Source organism: Phragmites australis, chromosome 18 (assembly GCF_958298935.1).
Source record: "Phragmites australis chromosome 18, lpPhrAust1.1, whole genome shotgun sequence".
NCBI classification, from domain to species: Eukaryota; Viridiplantae; Streptophyta; class Magnoliopsida; order Poales; family Poaceae; genus Phragmites; species Phragmites australis.
This window is the reverse complement of record NC_084938.1, coordinates 23,120,415-23,139,233: the sequence shown is the minus strand read 5'-3', so window position 1 is coordinate 23,139,233 and position 18,819 is coordinate 23,120,415. Positions and strand designations below refer to the sequence as shown.

The window sequence follows — 18,819 nt, the reverse complement described above, 5'->3', positions numbered from 1 at the left end:
TTCGGTAACTGTCTTTTTCCTTTGTAATTCAATCAAGTTTCAAGTTTTTATGTGCAAAGACACATGAAATGATCTTGAATAAAGCATATGATTCATATTTCATCCGTAGAATCATATTGTCTTGGAAATTTCTTTCTCGTTTTGCCTCTCTAAAGTTTATACTTTCATTTATACGTTTTTGAGTAGTGTTGGGTGAAAAAAATATATGTCATATATTTTGTAAGAAATTTGTAGGATGTCTATTCACACATATAGTCGTATAACTCGGTCCTATATTTTTCGATCTTAATTGAGAGGCTTGTATAAGTTAAGAAGATATCAAGCTTGTTTATTAATCTGATTACGACAGTGTGTACATGTAGAAATTGAACTACAAAAGGAAGGTCAAGAAATCCTCGTTATAGATAGCCGGCCGTGGGGAGTATTATGTGCTGTGCTGCATTTTTTTTTTAGAAAAAGGTCTTTTTTTTTTTTAGCCAGCCTCCTTTAGAGGCTATTTATGGGTACCGGGATTCGAGCCCCGACCGGCCGACTGCTTCCATGCAGGTTTGAATCCCTGAAGGTGCCGCCCTGCCGGTGCGCGGAGGCTCATCCCCTTCTCCCAGACGCAGTAGTCCTTCCCGTGCGCCGAGGGGTGGAAATCCGACGGGATCACGTTGCCCACGTCGTACCTCGTTCCAATCTTCACCATGACCTTCTCGTCGATGACGGCCACGTACGCGTCGGCATCCGCGACGAGGATCCGCAGCTTGCTCCCGGCGTGGACGCCGTTTCGAGCCCTGATCGCGGCCAACGCCGATATCTCCTGCTTGAGATTCCAGTCGAACATGTGGTCGTAGAGCTGGATATATATATGCACACACGGCACAACAACGATTAGGACACGTACAGAATTGAAGGGTAACTTACAGACTTATGGTGTGACGCTTACGATGCACGGGACCCCTGGGTGCGTGAGGATGTAGGCGTAGCCCTGCATGACCTTGTCGGACGGGAACGGCCATAGAGCTTGCGTTGAGCCGGTGTCGTGGTTGTCGACGAACGTGACGGCCTTCTCCGGCATCCACCCGATCATGCCGGCCGCCTTGCCGGACCCGTCGCGCAGCCGCCACAGCTCGCCCTGCACGCCCACCTGCAGCAGTCCCTTGGTTGTGAAATCGAAGGCCATCGCCGGCCCGCCGACCGCTTGCACCCAGTTCACCAGCTCCTGCCGGCACTGGTCCTGGTTGGGCTCTGGCTTGCCGTCACCGTCGTAGCTAAGCGAGTTCCATATCTCAGCCACGACGAAGCTCGGCTTGGTGTTTTTGAGGTACATCTTGGCGAAGGCCGGGGAGTAGCCCTTGGCGAAGTCGAGGCGCCAGCCGTCGAATCCTGTTAGCAACTTAGTATAGGATAGCTTCTTCAGAGTTCATTCCTATCTGTTGTAACCGTCGCTGACCCGGCTGCTCCTCTCCCACGTCGCCTAGTTTGTAGGATCGGCTATCAGTGGGAGGGCTCCGGTTGTTGTATATTAACCTCCACTCAGTGTAATGGAAGGGAGCGGTCATTCTCTCCCAATTCATCACTCTTACATGGTATCAGACTTCTTTTGATCCTCTTCTCCTCCTTCCACTGCTCTCGGCCATGGCGAGTCCCACCGGTTCGGTCTCCTCCGTCGGCACCAACCCCTTCGCCGCGCCTGCCGAACCCGTCCCTCCCCCGACCTCCACCATCGTCCTCATCAATATCCACAGCCACGTTCCTGTCATCCTCAACTCGGATGAAGGGAACTTCCGTCAATGGCGCTCCTTCTTCGACCTCACCTTCAAGAAGTTCGACCTCGTCAACCACATCGACGGCACCATCGACGCGGCCGCCATGATCGACGATCCGGAGTGGCTGCAGGTGGATTCATGCATCATCTCGTGGCTCTACTCCACGGTGTCCAAGGACATCTTGAGTGATGTCTACAAGCCGCGCAGCTCCGCCTACACTGCCTGGACCGTCATCACCGGCCAGTTCCTCAACAACAGTCTCCAACGCGCCGTCTACGCCCAGCAGGAGTTCCACAGCTTGTTCCAGGGTGACATGTCTGTTGGCGAATACTGCGGCCGTCTCAAGCGCCTCGCCGACACCCTCTACGACTGCGGCGCCGCTGTCTCCGACCCGGCGCTCGTCATCTACACTCTTCATGGGCTGAACAATAAATTCAGTCAAGCCATCGCCGTGCTCTCCACCATGATGCCGCCGCCGACGTTCCTCTACACCAAGTCGTACCTACTGCAGGAAGAGCACCGCATCAAGCACTCCCTGCAAATGGAGGCCTAGACGGCTCTCCTTGCAGCCTGCGACACCTCCTCCATCGCCAAGTCCGTGCAGGCCCCTCCACCACCAACGCCCAACCCCGCGGCCTCCGGCTCCAACGGTGGTGACCGTCGCAAGAAGCGCAAGGCGGCGGACAACCGTCAGTGCCAGTCCGCGCACGGCGGCAACACCTTCGTCCCTGCACCGCCGCCGCAATGGGCGTCCACCTACAATCCATGGCAGGGGGTGGTTCAGGCGTGGCCACTCAACGCCTGGCGCCCAGGTGTCCTCGCACCTCACCCCGGTGTCAATCCCCCTTCAGCCATGACAGCGCTCTCCGCGCCGCCGCCACAGCACGACGCAGGCTCCCTACCGCCCGGTCTCTACTCCGCGCTCAACGGCATGTCGCTCAACACCAACACCGGCAGCGCCAATGACTGGTTCCTGGATACAGGCGCATCATCACACATGGCTTCTCACCCTGGTATTCTCACCAACTGTTCTCCTTCCACTGTTCATCGTCAGATCATTGTCGGCAATGGTGGTCTGCTGTCAGCGTCGTCCACTGGCCGCGCCTCCATCCCTACATCCTCTACTCCTTTACATTTGAACAATGTTCTGATTGCTCCTCAGCTCATCAAGAATCTCATATCTGTTCGTGCTCTAACTCGAGACAATTCTGTGTCTGTTGAATTTGATCCCTAGGGTTTCTCCATCAAGGACCTTCGCACCAGGATGGCGCTCCTCCGATGTGATTCCTCCGGTGAGCTCTACCCTCTACGCACCGATCGTGGCGATGCTACTCCACGACCCTCGCAGGCGCTCCTCACATCGGCCGATGGTCCCCTCTGGCACTCTCGGCTTGGTCACCCAGGTCGTGATGCTCTTCTGCATTTGTCTCGCACCGTCGGCTTCAGTTGCTCCAAGTCCAGTCGCCACACGTGCCATGCCTGTCGCCTTGGTAAGCACGTGCGGCTTCCGTTTAAAGAGTCCACAAATGTTTCATCTTTTCCTTTCCAACTATTACATTGTGATGTATGGACCTCGCCAATAATGAGCAACTCAGGATACAAGTTCTATCTTGTCATTCTTGATGATTTTTCGCACTATGTGTGGACTTTCCCTTTGCGCCATAAATCAGATGTTCTGCCTACTCTCATTTCGTTTCATGCCTTTGTTGGCACCCAATTTCAGCGCCCGATTTAGTGCTTTTAGACTGACAACAGGAAGGAGTTTGACAACTCTGCGTCGCGCGCGTTCTTTGCCAAGCATGGCATCCTGCTGCGCCTGACCTGCCCCTACACTTCCCAACAAAATGGCCGCGCCGAGCGCGTTCTTCGCACGCTCAATGACAGCCTCCGCGCTCTTCTGTTCCAGGCTTCTCTCCCACCCTCGTTCTGGCCTAATGCGCTGGCCACATCCACATACCTCCTTAACTGGCGCCCTTGTCGACCTCGTCAAAATTCCACACCGTTCGAGCTCTTATTTGGTGCGCCACCTGAATATGCTCATCTGCGCGTCTTTGGGTGTCTCTGCTACCCCAACACTGAAGCCACTGCATCACACAAGTTAGCGCCGCGCTCTGTTCGCTGCGTCTTCCTGGGGTACCCGATGGATCAACGTGGCTACAAGTGTTACAATCCGGAGACAAAACGCGTGATCATATCCCATCACGTTTATTTCGACGAATCCTGCTTTCCCTTTGTGCAGATTTCTGAATCAGGCTCGAGCGATACAGCGCGGTGCTCCCCGTGCATCCAGGACGTGCTCCCGGTGCTTACGCCACGACGACCGTGCACTCCTCGGGCACGACAGTTGGGTCCCCAACCGACTGGGGCAGCGCAGCTCCCAGCCCCCCCGGCGCAGCCTGATCCGAGAACTCCTCCGACATTGTCGTCAGCACCCTCCCCACCAGCTGCACCACCGTCGACACGTACTCCTTCGGCTCCAACGTCGCCAACATTGACCCCAGCACCAACTGGCTCTACACCGGCAACAGCGCCCGCGGCAACAGAACTGACTCCAACGCCTGTGGAGTCCGCATCGCCGTCCACGACACCAGCGCCTGCGGCGCCCACTCGGCACCACATGGTCACCCAAGCGCGTGACGGCATCCGCGTGCCCATCCCGAAGTATGCACATGTCGCCGTGACCCCGTCACCGACATCTCTTCCGCCTTCTGTTCGTGCGGCTCTACGCGACCCAGAGTGGCGTGCGGCGATGCAAGATGAGTTCGATGCGTTACAGGCCAACGGAACTTGGTCTCTTGTTCCACGACCGCAACATGCCAATGTGATCACCGGCAAATGGCTCTTCAAGAACAAGCTCCATCCCGACGGAACGCTGGAGCGGCGCAAGGCATGGTGGGTTGTGCGCGGATTCTCGCAACGACCGCGGGTTGATTTTCATCAAACCTTCTCCCCGGTGGTCAAGCCGACATCCATCTGCACGGTGCTACACCTTGCCGCGTCGCGCCGATGGCCAGTGCACCAGCTCGACATCAAGAACGCGTTCCTCCATGGCGACCTGGCGGAATGCGTTTACTGTCACCAGCCGGCGGGCTTCGTCGACAAGACTCGGCCCGATCATGTCTGCCTCCTCGTCAAGTCCCTCTACGGACTCAAGCAGACACCGCGGGCGTGGTTTCAGCGCCTGGGTGCACACCTTCGATCCATCGGCTTCGTCCCCACCGGCTCGGACTCGTCGCTGTTCGTCTACAGATGCGGCGACGGCCTGGCATATCTCCTCGTCTATGTCGACGACATCATCTTGATGGCATCTACAACACCACTGCTGCAGCGCGTCATCAAGGAACTCTGTCGTGAGTTCGCCATCAAAGATCTTGGCGCACTCCGGTTCTTCCTCAGCGTCCAGGTTCGTCGAGATAATAACGGCTTCTTCCTCACACAGGCTCAGTACACGAAGGACATCCTCGATCGCACCGGCATGGCCAACTGCAAGCCTGCTGCCACGCCGGTCGACGCCAAGCAGAAGATTTCTGCCAATGAAGGTGAACCGGCGACGGATGCGACGTTCTACCGCAGCATCACGGGTGCGCTGCAATACCTGACTTTGACACGTGCAGACATCGCCTATGCTGTCAATCAGGCCTGTCTGTACATGCATTCACCCCGGGCTGCGCATTGGAACCTCGTCAAGAGGATACTCCGGTACCTCCGCGGCACGATCGACAGCGGCATCGTCATCTCGGCATCGCCCTCCACCGACCTCAAAGCTTACTCCGACGCCGATTGGGCAGGCTGCCCCGACATGCGACGTTCGACTTCGGGATACTATGTCTTCCTCGGCGACTCACTCATCTCCTGGTCGTCTAAGCGGCAGCCAACGGTGTCGCGTTCCAGCGCCGAGGCCGAGTACCGGGCGGTGGCGAACGCGGCTGCTGAGTGTTGTTGGCTGCGCAATCTCCTACGCGAGCTTCATGTCGACGTCGACAAGGCCACGGTGATCTACTGCGATAATGTCTCGGCGGTCTACCTCTCTGAGGACCCAGTTCACCATCGCCGGACCAAGCACGTAGAGCTGGACATTCATTTTGTCAGGGAGAAAGTCGCCCTTGGTCAGTTCAGAGTGCTGCAAATACCAACTCAACACCAAATTGCCGATGTTATGACCAAGGGCTTGCCCACGCCGTTGTTTTAAGAATTCAGAGACAGTCTGTGCATTCGAACAGACCATGCTCAGACTGAGGGGGGTGTTAGCGACTTAGTATAGGATAGCTTCTTCAGAGTTCATTCCTATCTGTTGTAACCGTCACTGACCCGGCTGCTCCTCTCCCTCGTCGCCTAGTTTGTAGGATCGGCTATCAGTGGGAGGGCTCCGGTTGTTGTATATTAACCTCCACTCAGTGTAATGGAAGGGAGCGGTCATTCTCTCCCAATTCATCACTCTTACAAATCGACGTCGGTCTTGAGCCAGTTGAGCCAGTCGGAGAGCTCCCGCTGGACGCGCTCGTTGAGGTGGTCGATGTCGGGCGCCGCGGCAAAGCCCTCACCTGTGTCGCGGTGCCCGGTCCCGTCCGAGTATTGCGTGTCGTCGCTGCAGATCATGCCGGGGCCCCAGTCGAGGCGGTCGTCCGGTGTCCCGCCCTCGAAGACGCAGTAGATGCCGCGCGCGTCCTTCTTGTCAGCGCACCGGTGGTTGATCACGATGTCCGCCACGCACTGCACGCCCCTGCTGTGGAACGCCGCGATCAGGGACCTGAGCTCCGCCGCCGCGCCGTACTTGGACGCGTCCAGGTCGTACAGGCGCCCCGGCATGTAGCCTGCCGATCGACCCATTGTTCCTAGTTAGAAAACATTTTCTCGTGCACAGATGGCGTAATTTGAGGTGTAAACGGCAGACTAATTTGCCTTGAGGGGAGACGGAGTGCGAGGGTGGAGGCAGCCAGACGTGCGTGACGCCGGCGTTGGCGATGTCGTCGACTTGGCCCCTGAGACTGTTGTACCAGCCTCCCTGCTTCTTCCACGACTCCCAGTTAAACCCTGCACGGACAGATCGTGGCATGCATGGGTCATAGCAGATTGACTGCATTCTGATCACAAGCAATATTGTACTCGTCGTCGTACTATGACATGCAGGTTGTGTGCAGCGTACCTGGAAGAGGACCTGTGCCTGGACCAGGTCGCAGGCCAGGCTGCAGAGCGCCACGAGGGGCAGCAGACACGAGCTGCTCGAGTGCTTCATCTGTACGACTATGTCTGCGAGTCCTTCACTGATCTCAAGCTTGCCGAGGAAGAACGGATGGTGTATTGGTGTGTGCTTGTGCCGAGTGACCTCGCCGTGGGTCCTATATATAGGCCGTCGCAGCCTCGCCGGCACGGTGGTCGAGGCAGGGAATGGTCAGGGACGGCCCCACATTAATGTGGATATGGATAAAGGGGCCACGTAGGTCCCGCGTGGACAGGACAGGGGGTAATTAAGGGCCCGGACAGACCCGGAGGCCCAACGGGCACCGAGATGCGGCGGCGTGATGTCGATGAAGACTGTTGCGGCGGCGGCGGCCGTTGTTGCTCCCTCCCGGCATGATGGAGCTCGGCGAGTTGCAAGCGGTGGCCTGACTGGTCGCGCAGGCGCCACGACACTCGCTACTTTGCTAGGCCGCGGCAGCTCTGACTGGAGGCTCACCACCCCCTTAAATTCTTGACCTGGCGATGCTATCCACATCCTGAAACTGCAAAGTGGTCGTCGATCGATCGAGCCCCTAATGCGAACCTCGAAACGAGAGAACTTCTTGGGCACTTTTCCTTTAGCTTGATTGGTATATTGGCATAACTAATTAGTGTCTTGGTGACTTTATTATTCTTCAAACTTCTTATTTGCTATCTTCGGTAGACACTGTGTCAGCGCATATGTGTGTGGTGATGTGAGTGCGTACATGCGTCTATGTGTCATATTGAGATTTCTATAAAAACTAATTAGTGTCTCACATTTGACTCGGTTATCGGTTTTGATGTAAAAGTAGGAGGAACACCACGGGGCACTAGGCAGTCAACGTTAACTAGATAAATAACTAGTGAACAACTCTTAAGGAATCGAGTCCTATTCCTTTTCGCATCAGGCGCAGCCTGCTTCTTTCTCACCAGACCGATTATTTCTTGTTCCATTGGGTTGTGTTATTTCCTTTTTGGGTGGGCTTATTTAAAAGCATGTTGGGCCATGGTGATGGTAGCCCACGATTGGGTGTGTGTTTTTTCTGTGAACAGGTCACTCTTGTGTTTTTCTCACTTTTGGTGGGCTTGTTTTTTTCCATTTTGGGCTAAGTTTCTTTCAGCCTTGAGCCACATTTTCTTAACAGGCCCCAGCTTTCGCTATCCGTGAGTCTGGGTCCCGTCTGCCAGTATTTTTTTTATTTCTTTCTCACGTGGCAGTTGGTGAAAAGGTGGGTCCCATATATATATTGTTAAACAACAATAAATTAATGATTATAAGCCAATTATTTTCTACTCCAAATTTGTAACTTACAACCCAGCTGGTGACTTTTACCTCCAAATTTCCAACTTACAACTCAATATTAAATGTGTCCGACTGAGCCGGATCAAATGGTCCCACACGAGGCATATTATTTTTGGCCCGGTCAAAGCACGGTGTAGCTTGGTGGGGAATGGGCCGAGTTGACACGACACAACCCATTTAATTTTTTTATTTTTTAAGAATATATATAATTTGTTTAGAGTTAACATCACATATGAATTATGATGAATGGTAGTGCATTTTACTTCCGAGCACAAAATCACGAGTTTAATTCTAGATGATATCTACAATTTTTGACGTGATGATGGGCTAACGGGCCAAAAAAACTCATTAGATCTGTCGTGTCATAAGCTGACCCAGCATGACACAATCATAAGTGAACCATGTCTGAGTCTCAAGCTCGACACGTGAGTCAGCACGGTACAACCCGTTTAGCTAACAGGTCTAACGGGCTATGCTTAACCAGGCCTAAGCTGGGCCATGTTGGCCGGTTCAGTTGGCCACGTCTGCTCAATATCTTGGGACTTCAACTCGAAATTTTCATTTTACACCTCATTAGCTAATCATTTTTTAACTCGAAATACTTAAGACTCGTTGGCTTTTCGGCTAAAACATTTCGAAAACGTTCTCGTTCATTGATCCGTGGGTAACCCTCGTTACAAATTACATGAGTTTCTTTCAGACGGGCAAGCTCATTTCACGCTAGTTTTTCTCTTTAAAGAACAACAATACAACTAGCACTACCTACGCATGATCCGTGGTTACTGATGTTCACTTGCCGGGTTGGACCGGGTTGAGGCGGGTTTGTGACCCAGCCCGCATGTCTAATACATGGGCCGTGCTGGGGTTTCAAAACAGGTTCCACCTTGCTGGGTTGGGCCGATCCGGGGTAGTCCCAACGGTTTTAAACAGGCTGAGTTCCTCTAGAGGCCCGAGGTGGGGTGCGAACTGCTGGCCTGCTGGGTGCTCGCCTTGATTCTTGGGCCTTGGTCTGTATCCAGTGTTGTGAGCCCAACTGAGAGCACTCCATTTCTCAAAACGACATGGTGTTGCTTCAGGTCTAATCTGATATCTAAACACGATTTGCAGTATGCAAATATCATCAGCAAGCCAATATTATGGGATTGATGTTAGTGTACACATAAAGACGGCCACAAGTTTGTCAGTCGATCCTTTAATTAGTAACACATCAGCATCTTCAGTTAATGAACTGGAAGCACTTCAGTACAGCAGGACTGAATTCCACGGGTCATGGCTAAAGTAAAGTCTTGATCGCTTTGGTCTGGTTAGGGATTTAATCGGACCGGATACGAATAGGTAGAGTTGATTCTATATATATTTTTTTTATTAGTTTCGAAGTTGGATATGGATGGCATGAATATAGATATTTATGTGGATAGTCTCGCTCTCGAATACGGATCGAATATGTGACGAGTCTGATGCAGACAAGGTTGGTCATGAATATTTATTCGGATATTAAGTAAAAGTACTAATTATATATATCATATATTTTATAATTATTCGACCATTCTATGTATCTAAAATTCAACTACATTAGAAATCTAACAAATAAATCGGCAATATACTTCCATAGAAAAAATCATGTTATAACGAAATTAGAGAAGTTACGAGTACATAATATACTAGTTATTAATTGTTTCAACATATTAATAATTTAAAATAAAAAAATTATCAATTATAAACTTGTAGATCTCATCGAGAGCTAAATTTTTATATAAAAATTATCTCTATCTAACTCTGTATGAAAAAGTTACTAGCTCTGAAAGATAAACTCAGATAGTTATCGAATATATCTGACTTTATTCTTAAATATCTGATATCCAAATCTGATATCCGATATAACTATTTGAGATCCAAGATATTTTCAAATATCTAATATTCAAAATTTCTTGCATATATCTAATTAATATCTAAAACACTTCAGAGGATCAGACGGGTGGAAAATATCCAAACCGTTTTTTAGCCCTATGTCTGGCAGTGAAGTGTTCGTGAAGAACCTTCCGATAGAGTGTGTGCATGTATTGGATGTGTTGGTGGATGCAGACCTGAAGCTCTGAAAGTGCATCTAGGCCCTCTAAGTGGGTTTTGGCTTATTGATGACAAAACGATTAAAGAACTAACATGCTTTGTGAGTATTGAACAGGTATGAGCATTAGTTGTGAAGGTAAATGACGTTTGACGCCCGTCGAAACAATTGAAGAATCAACGAAGGATGTAAGATAGGGCTTAAATTCTTTTTACTTTTGCAATTGAGTCTAGGATAGATTTTTTCTTATATGGATGAATTTATTTGCTTGATTAGTGTCTCAATGCTCAAGAGATCCTTTAGAATCACCCAATTGAGAGACACATTCACTCACGGACACGAAACTCTTTCTGAAAATCTTCTGAGTCCGGAGTCTCCGGTGTTCACCGGATACTCCGGTACTCAACGCTCAGTCGGAGTCTCCGTGCTAGCCTCCGGCAGAGAGTCTCGGCTTCGGGTTAATCTTTTCAAGAAAAAGATCGGAGTCTCCGGTGTTCACCGGATACTCCGGTAAAATATTTTGTTTGCAGTCGGAGTCTCCGAGGTAGACTCCGGCAGAGGCTCTCGGTTAGCTTTTAATCTTTTTGATAATTAATAGGAAAGATCGGAGTCTCCGGTGTTCACCGGATACTCCGGTACCTGAAGTTGCCGGAGGGTCCGGCTAGTCTCCGGACTTAATCTTTTTGGAAAGACTGTCAGGACCGGAGACTCCGGTAATTAAACAGAACTGTAACGGCTAGTTCTGACACGTTCGGTGACCGTTCTGACGCCGTTTTTTGGATTTAGGACCGGAGACTCCGGTGTACACCGGATACTCCGGTAAGCTCTGACAAAAACAGTAACGGCTAGTCTGTGAGAGAGTGCTATAAATGCCCCCTCTCTCCATAGCATTTAGAGCTTGCTGTGGCTGGTTTCCTTGAGACCTCTTGAGCACCTTAAGAGCATTCAAAGCCTCTCCAATCATCTCTAGAGCCAAATTTGCAAAAATTTGAGAGTGTGGGTTTGGAGAGAGTTCAAGCCGCTTGAGCATTGAGTTCTTCATCGAGCATTTTCTGCGATCATTTCCTTTGAAGCTTTGGGTTTCTAAAAAGGAAAGGAGTTGCCCGAAGAGCACCCAAAACTTGTGGTGTGCCTCGGGAAGTTTGTAAGCACCTTCATATTGAGTAAGGATTTCTAGCTTGATCTTTGTGGTCGCTAGAAGAGGATAGGGTTGGAGAAGATCCGGCTCTTTGTGAGCTCCTCAACGGAGACGTAGGCACTTCTTTGTGAGGTGGCCGAACTCCGGGATATATTCTCGTGTTCTATTTTGTGAAACTCACTTGATCGTGTGCATTTGATCATTTGTCATTTAAATTGCTATAGTATCAATCTTGCTAGTTTTATTTGTTATTCTAGCTTAGTAACATCTACTTGACCTAGTGCATCTCATAGAATCTAGCTGTGATCCTTAGTGCAAATTTATTCTAAAATTTCCTGTCAGGCCGGAGACTCCGGACTAGACCGGATACTCCGGACCATACCGGAGTATCCGGACTTCACCGGAATATCCGGCAGTTTAATCCGCTGTTTTTAGTTTTAAATTTCAGAAAAGTCTATTCACCCCCCCCCTCTAGGCCTTTCAATTGGTATTAGAGCCTAACCTCCTACAAGGCTTCACCGCTTGGAGGGAATTATTATGTCGACATCCGGAAGTCCGAGGGGTCCGAAAGATGATCCATCAAGAAGTGATGATGGTAATGGTAAAGGAAAGGGAAGTGAGATTCCTTTCAATTATGATCGTTTGAATTTTTCTAGCAATTACATTTCCGTGCCTTCCGGACGTGCACCATTCTTCGATGGTACACATTATGCCGCTTGGAGGCACAAAATGAAAATGCACTTAATTTCTCTTCATCCAAGTATTTGGAAGATTGTTTGCATAGGTTTTGAGCTGCCGGAGGAAGACCAAGAGCTCACCTCAAGTGAAGAATAAAATATGCATCGCAATGCTCAAGCTCCAAGTGTGTTGCTTAGTGCCTTGAGTCCGGAGGAATTCAACAAAGTAGATGGACTTGAGGAAGCTAAGCAAATTTGGGACACACTTCAAGTTGCTCATGAAGGGACTACAAGTGTGAGAGAATCTAAAATAGAATTGCTTGAGGGAAAGCTAGGAAGATTTGTGATGGAGGATCATGAAACTCCTCAAGCAATGTATGATCGGATGATGGTGCTTGTGAACAAGCTAAGAGGACTTGGAAGCGAGGACATTGATGATCACAAAGTGGTCAAGAGACTTCTTAGGGCATTCGCTCCTAGAAATCCCACTTTGGTGACGCTCCTCTGTGAGAGAAGAGATTACAAGAGACTCACACCAAGTGATGTGCTTGGAAGGATTCTGGCTCATGAGCTCATGGAAGAAGAAGCAAATGAAGTGAAGATTCATGCTAAACAAAGCTCAACCTCAAGGCATAAAGAAATTGCACTCAAGGCAAGCAAGAGCAAGCAAGTTCAAGAATCAAGCACAAGTGATGATGAAAGCTCCGAAGATGAAGAAATGGCGTTCTTTGTGAAAAGGTTCAAAAAATTCATGAGAAAAGGAGGCTATTCAAAGTACAAGAGAGACATGCCCAAGAAAAGAACATCAAGAAGGGCATGCTATGAATGTGGCGAAATTGGTCACTTTATAGCCGATTGTCCAAACAAGAAGAAGGGAAAGGACAAAGAAGACAATAAAGTCAAGTCATACAAGAAAGACAAGAACAAGATGTACAAGAAGAAATATTCGGGTCAAGCACATATTGGAGAAGAGTGGGATTCCAACTCCGACTCGGACTCCGATGATGAAGGAGTCGCCACCATTGCTATTCATGAGCTTACACCAAGAAAATCACTCTTAATGAGTGATGATGATGATGATGATGATGGAGACTCCCCAAAATGCTTCATGGCCAAGAACCGCAAGGTAAAATTTCAATCCAAGCTCCTAAATAGTGATAGTGAGTATGATAGTGATTGTGATAATTTGTTCAAAGGTTTGAATAAAAATGTCATGGCTAAAATAAAGGAGCTAATGGATACAATAGATAGTCATGAAGAGACCCTTGAGAGGCAAGAAGACTTGCTCATCCTTGAAAAGGAGAGAAACCTTGAACTCGAGGAGCTCTTTGCTAAAGAGAAAGAAAAAGTTGAGAAATTGTCTAAAGATTGTGATTTAGCCAATTCCTCAATTGCCGATCTTAAGAGTAACAATTTCGTGCTTCTAGAGAAATTATCTTGTTTAGATGAAAATTATAGAACTCTTGAAATACAAATTGATATTCTTAAGAAAGGCTCTTCTAACTCTAGTGAAGCAATTTTACTATCTAATGCATCTACTAGCAATGGATGTTCTCGTTGTTCTAACCTTGAAATAAATGCTTGTACAACTAATATTGAATCCTTGCAAGCATTACAAAAGGAAAATGAGAGGCTAAATGCTTTGGTCAAATATGGGTGCATCAAAACTTATAAGTCAAAGGATGCACTTTACAAGACTATCCAAGCCAAAGACAATAAACAAAAGAGAGGTCTTGGTTTTGACCAATATACAAGCAAGCCAAATGATCATGTGGTATTAAATGGAGTGGAATGCCTCAAGTTTGTTAAAGGAGGCAAACAAGTTGATCACCCTACTCAAACAAGGCAACCGAAGGCTTATGCCCCCCAATGTTCTTTTTATGCTTCATACATGCTAAAGAGAGACCACCATGGTAAAGTGGTTGCTCTCTATGTTGGTCCCCGCACAAGAGATAGAATTGTAAAAAGGAATGTGTGGGTGCCAAAAGTGCTTGTGACTAACGCTAAAGGACCCAAACAAATTTGGGTACCTAAAATAAAGGCATAACTTTGTTTTGTAGGCATACTCCTCCGGTGGATCAAGTTGGGTCATTGATAGCGGTTGTACCAATCATATGACCGGAGAAAAGAGTATGTTCTTCTCCTTTAAAGAAAATGGAGGACCTCATGAAAACATCATTTTTGGCGATAATGGAAAATGAGAGGTAATGGGACTAGGTAAAATTACCATCTCAAATGATACTTCCATTTCAAATGTCTTGTTAGTAAAATCACTCAATTACAACTTATTATCCGTATCTCAATTATGTGAAATTGGTTATAACTGTCTTTTTACAAATGAGGGTGTGATCGTCTCTAGAAGGGAGGACGCCTCTATAGTCTTCACGGGCAAGTTGAAGGGTAAACTCTATCTTGTTGATTTTTCAACGGATGGAGTGATGCCTAAAACTTGCTTGATGGCTAAGTCTAGCATGGGTTGGCTTTGGCATCGCCGACTTGCTCATGTTGGCATGAGGAATTTGTCCAAACTTCAAAGGGGTGAACACATTCTAGGACTAACGAATGTGACCTTTGAGAAAAATAGAGTTTGTAGTGCATGCCAAGCGGGAAAGCAAGTTGGAGCATCTCATCCCTTGAAAAATGTGATGATCACTTCAAGACCATTGGAACTTCTTCACATGGACTTATTTGGGTCAATCACTTATATAAGTATCGGAGGTAACAAATATGGTTTAGTTATTGTTGATGATTTTTCACGTTTCACTTGGGTATTCTTCGTGCATGATAAAAGCGAAACTCAAGCCATTCTCAAGAAGTTTGTGAGAAGAGCACAAAATGAATTCGAAGTAAAGATCAAGAGAGTTAGAAGCGACAATGGAAGCGAATTCAAGAACATACAAGTTGAAGAGTTTCTTGATGAAGAAGGAATCAAGCATGAGTTCTCGGCTCCATACTCCCCTCAACAAAATGGAGTGGTCGAAAGAAAGAATAGGACTCTAATTGAATCCGCAAGAACAATGCTTGATGAATACAAAGTATCGGATCAATTTTGGGCGGAAGCAATCAACACCGCATGCCATGCTATCAACCGGTTATATTTACACAAGTTGTTGAACAAAACCTCATACGAGCTTCTAACCGGTAACAAGCCAAATGTTTCCTATTTTAAAGTCTTTGGTAGCAAATGCTTTATTTTAAACAAGAAATCTAGAAGTTCTAAATTTGCTCCAAAGGTAGATGAAGGGTTTATGCTTGGTTATGGTTCAAATGCTTACGCCTACCGCATTTTCAACAAAACCACCGGATGTGTTGAAATTGCGAGAGACGTAACATTCGATGAATCTAATGGCTCCCAAGTGGAGCAAGTCGATACAAATGTTTTAGGTGATGAAGAAATACCAAGCGAAGCAATCAAGAAGATGGCAATTGGCGAAATCAAGCCCCTAGAACAAGAAAAGACTCAAGAAGCTCAAATAGATAGGGATCAACCATCTTCTTCAATGCAAGTTGAACCATCAATGTCAACCCAAGATCAAGACGACAAGAGATCACAAGATCAACATCAAGACCATGAAGATCAGAACAATTTCTTAAATAATGAAGTGGAAGACATCCAACATCAATCTCAAGTGCCACATCCACGTGTTCATCAAAGTATCCAAAGAGATCACCCCGTGGACAACATCCTTGGTGATATACAAAAGGGGGTAACTACTCATTCAAGAATTGCAAATTTTTGTGAATTTTACTCTTTTGTTTCCTCTTTGGAACCTTTGAAGGTAGAAGAAGCGCTTGATGATCCGGATTGGATAATGGCTATGCAAGAAGAATTGAACAACTTTAAAAGAAATGAAGTTTGGTCTTTGGTGGAAAGGCCAAAACAAAATGTGATTGGGACAAAATGGGTCTTCCGCAACAAACAAGATGAAAATGGGATAGTAACAAGGAACAAAGCTCGTTTGGTTGCTCAAGGATTCACTCAAATCGAAGGTTTGGATTTTGGTGAGACATACGCTCCCGTAGCTAGGTTAGAGTCAATTCGTATTTTATTAGCCTATGCTACTCACCATGATTTCAAGTTATATCAAATGGACGTGAAGAGCGCATTTCTAAATGGACCAATCTCCGAATTGGTGTATGTGGAGCAACCGCCCGGCTTTGAAGATCCCAAACATCCCGAGTATGTCTTTAAACTCCATAAGGCGCTCTATGGGCTAAAACAAGCTCCTAGAGCATGGTATGAATGCCTTAGGGATTTTCTTGTCAAAAAGGGCTTTGAAATAGGCAAAGCCGACTCTACTCTCTTTACTAAGAATATTGATAATGATTTATTTGTTTGTCAAATATATGTCGATGACATTATATTTGGTTCTACTAATCAACAATTTTGTGAAGATTTTAGTAGGATCATGACAAGAAGGTTTGAGATGTCCATGATGGGAGAATTGAAGTTCTTTCTCGGATTTCAAATCAAGCAACTCAAGGAAGGAACCTTCATTTGCCAAACCAAGTACATCAAAGATATGCTCAAGAAATTTGACATGGAGAATGCCAAACCAATCAAAACGCCCATGCAAGCTAATGGACATCTTGACCTCAATGGAGAAGGCAAAAGTGTGGATCAAAAGGTATATCGTTCCATGATTGGATCTTTGCTTTATTTATGTGCATCTAGGCCCGATATTATGCTTAGTGTGTGCATGTGTGCAAGATTTCAAGCCGCTCCCAAAGAGTGCCATTTGATGGCCGTTAAGAGGATTCTTCGATACTTAGTTCATACTCCATACCTTGGGCTTTGGTATCCAAAAGGGTCATCCTTTGACCTTATCGGCTATTCGGACTCCGATTATGCCGGTTGTAAGGTGGATAGGAAGAGTACTTCGGGTACTTGCCAATTCTTGGGTAGGTCCTTAGTGTCATGGTCATCCAAGAAACAAAACTCCGTAGCTCTATCCACTGCCGAAGCTGAATATGTTGCCGCGGGAGCATGTTGTGCTCAACTCCTATGGATGAAGCAAACTCTAAGAGACTATGGCCACAAAACTCCCAAAATTCCACTTTTATGTGATAATGAGAGTGCCATCAAAATAGCCAACAATCCCGTACAACACTCAAGAACCAAGCACATAGATATTAGACATCATTTCTTGAGAGATCATGCAACAAAAGGGGATATTGACATTCGCCATGTGAGAACCGAAAAACAATTAGCCGATATCCTCACTAAACCACTAGATGAGCAAAGGTTTTGTGAGTTGAGAAGTGAATTAAATGTCCTAGATTCTCGGAACGTGGCTTGAACTGTTGCATACACTTGCTTGTTGTAGATTTATAGCTTTTCTAGTTAAGAGTTTGCGAAAACTGCATTTTGAGTGTTTTTCTCAAAATTATTTGGATTTTTTTTGATCTCCCGATCATAATTTGTAACTTGTGATCATAGTTATGTAATGATGCTTGATTGGCTAATCACATTTGACAAATTAATCCTCTTGTCCAACATCTTCCTTCCAGAAAATCTTTTTCAATTTCTTCAGCTCTAAATCCTGCTGTGACAGTTCCAGGTCCCGGAATGTTCGGTGTTCACCGGAGTATCCGGACCTGACACTGTTCACAGACTCAGCGCTATTCCGTTCTGTTTCCAGTTACCGGACAGTCCGGTATTCACCGGAGTCTCCGGTACAAGTGTCAGGACCGGAGTCTCCGGTCTCCACCGGAGTCTCCGGTAAAAGTATCAGGACCGGAGTCTCCGGTCTACACCGGAGTTTCCGGTGTCTCCAGAATTCTATATATTTCCCCAGCCCGAACAGTTACCTCTTCCCATCTATTCTCTTGTCCTCTCTCCAAACGACCTTCTCTCCGGCGATTTTGAGAGGAACCCAAGGATCTTCAAGTCTTGCTACGATTCTCTCTTGGATTAAAGGCCGGAATCTCCGGAAATCTCTATTTCTCAAAAATCCCCGGAGGATTTGAGCTCAAAGGTACCGTTTTCATCAATCTTCCCGATCTCTTAATGCTCTTGTCTAGAGTTGTTTTCCTTTGGTAGAATAGTTTCTAGTACCCTCTAGAACCCATTCCCAAACTTGTTTCATCTCTAGTTGGCCATATCTTCAAAACCCTAGCTTGTTAGGTTTTCTGTCGGGGCAGACCGGAGTCTCCGATGTACACCGGATACTCCGGTATCAGCCTGAAATTTCAGCTTTTCCTGTCCAATCTTTTATTCCTCAAATTCTTTGTTCATTCCATTGCTTCTAGGTGCTCTTGCAATGGCTGGAGACCGTTTTGAGAAGGGTCGCACTTTTGAGAGGAAGAAGAAACAAAGAAGTGATCCCCGCGCTCAAGAATCAAGTGCTCCTGCCCAATCAGAAGATAGTGGAAGCGGCCATGCTAGTGGTGAAAGAGTCCGCAAAATAGCCGCAAGTGGTGGTATTCACATCGAGGAAGGCAGAGTTGCTGGAAGTGGTGACAGGGACCTTGTGACCATCTGCCGAACCAAATCTCAAGCTATGCGAGGCCGAGAGTCTGCAAGGGGAAAGGGGCCAGCCAAAGTAACTGCAGGAAGAGGTCGAGGAAGGATGCCTTCTACTGAAGAAAGAGGCAAAGGTGTTGCACAAGATAGCTCATCTGAATCCGAGGATAATGAAGAAGAACAAGCTGATGAAGTCATTGGACCCTTAAAGCTTCAC

At 47.4% G+C, this 18,819-nt stretch overlaps 1 protein-coding gene across 1 annotated transcript; it reads right to left on the bottom strand.

Moving 5' to 3' along the window:
• Positions 1 to 413: 413 nt before the first annotated feature.
• Positions 414 to 6,987, bottom strand: LOC133898615 (alpha-amylase isozyme 3D-like). The gene is made up of 4 exons (XM_062339307.1): positions 6,654 to 6,987; positions 6,204 to 6,565; positions 932 to 1,381; positions 414 to 841 (listed from the first exon to the last, which is right to left on the bottom strand). The coding sequence occupies exons 1-4, from the start codon at positions 6,985 to 6,987 to the stop codon at positions 494 to 496; spliced, it is 1,494 nt and encodes a 497-aa protein (XP_062195291.1). The 3' UTR covers positions 414 to 493.
• Positions 6,988 to 18,819: the final 11,832 nt, after the last annotated feature.

Coding starts and splice junctions, on each gene's coding strand:
- LOC133898615 (XM_062339307.1), bottom strand. CDS start 6,987: ATGAAGCACTCGAGCAGCTCGTGTCTGCTGCCCCTCGTGGCGCTCTGC. Junction 6,566..6,653: donor GCACTCCGTCTCCCCTCAAG/GCAAATTAGTCT, acceptor GTCGATCGGCAG/GCTACATGCCGGGGCGCCTG. Junction 842..931: donor ACCCAGGGGTCCCGTGCATC/GTAAGCGTCACA, acceptor ATATATATCCAG/CTCTACGACCACATGTTCGA.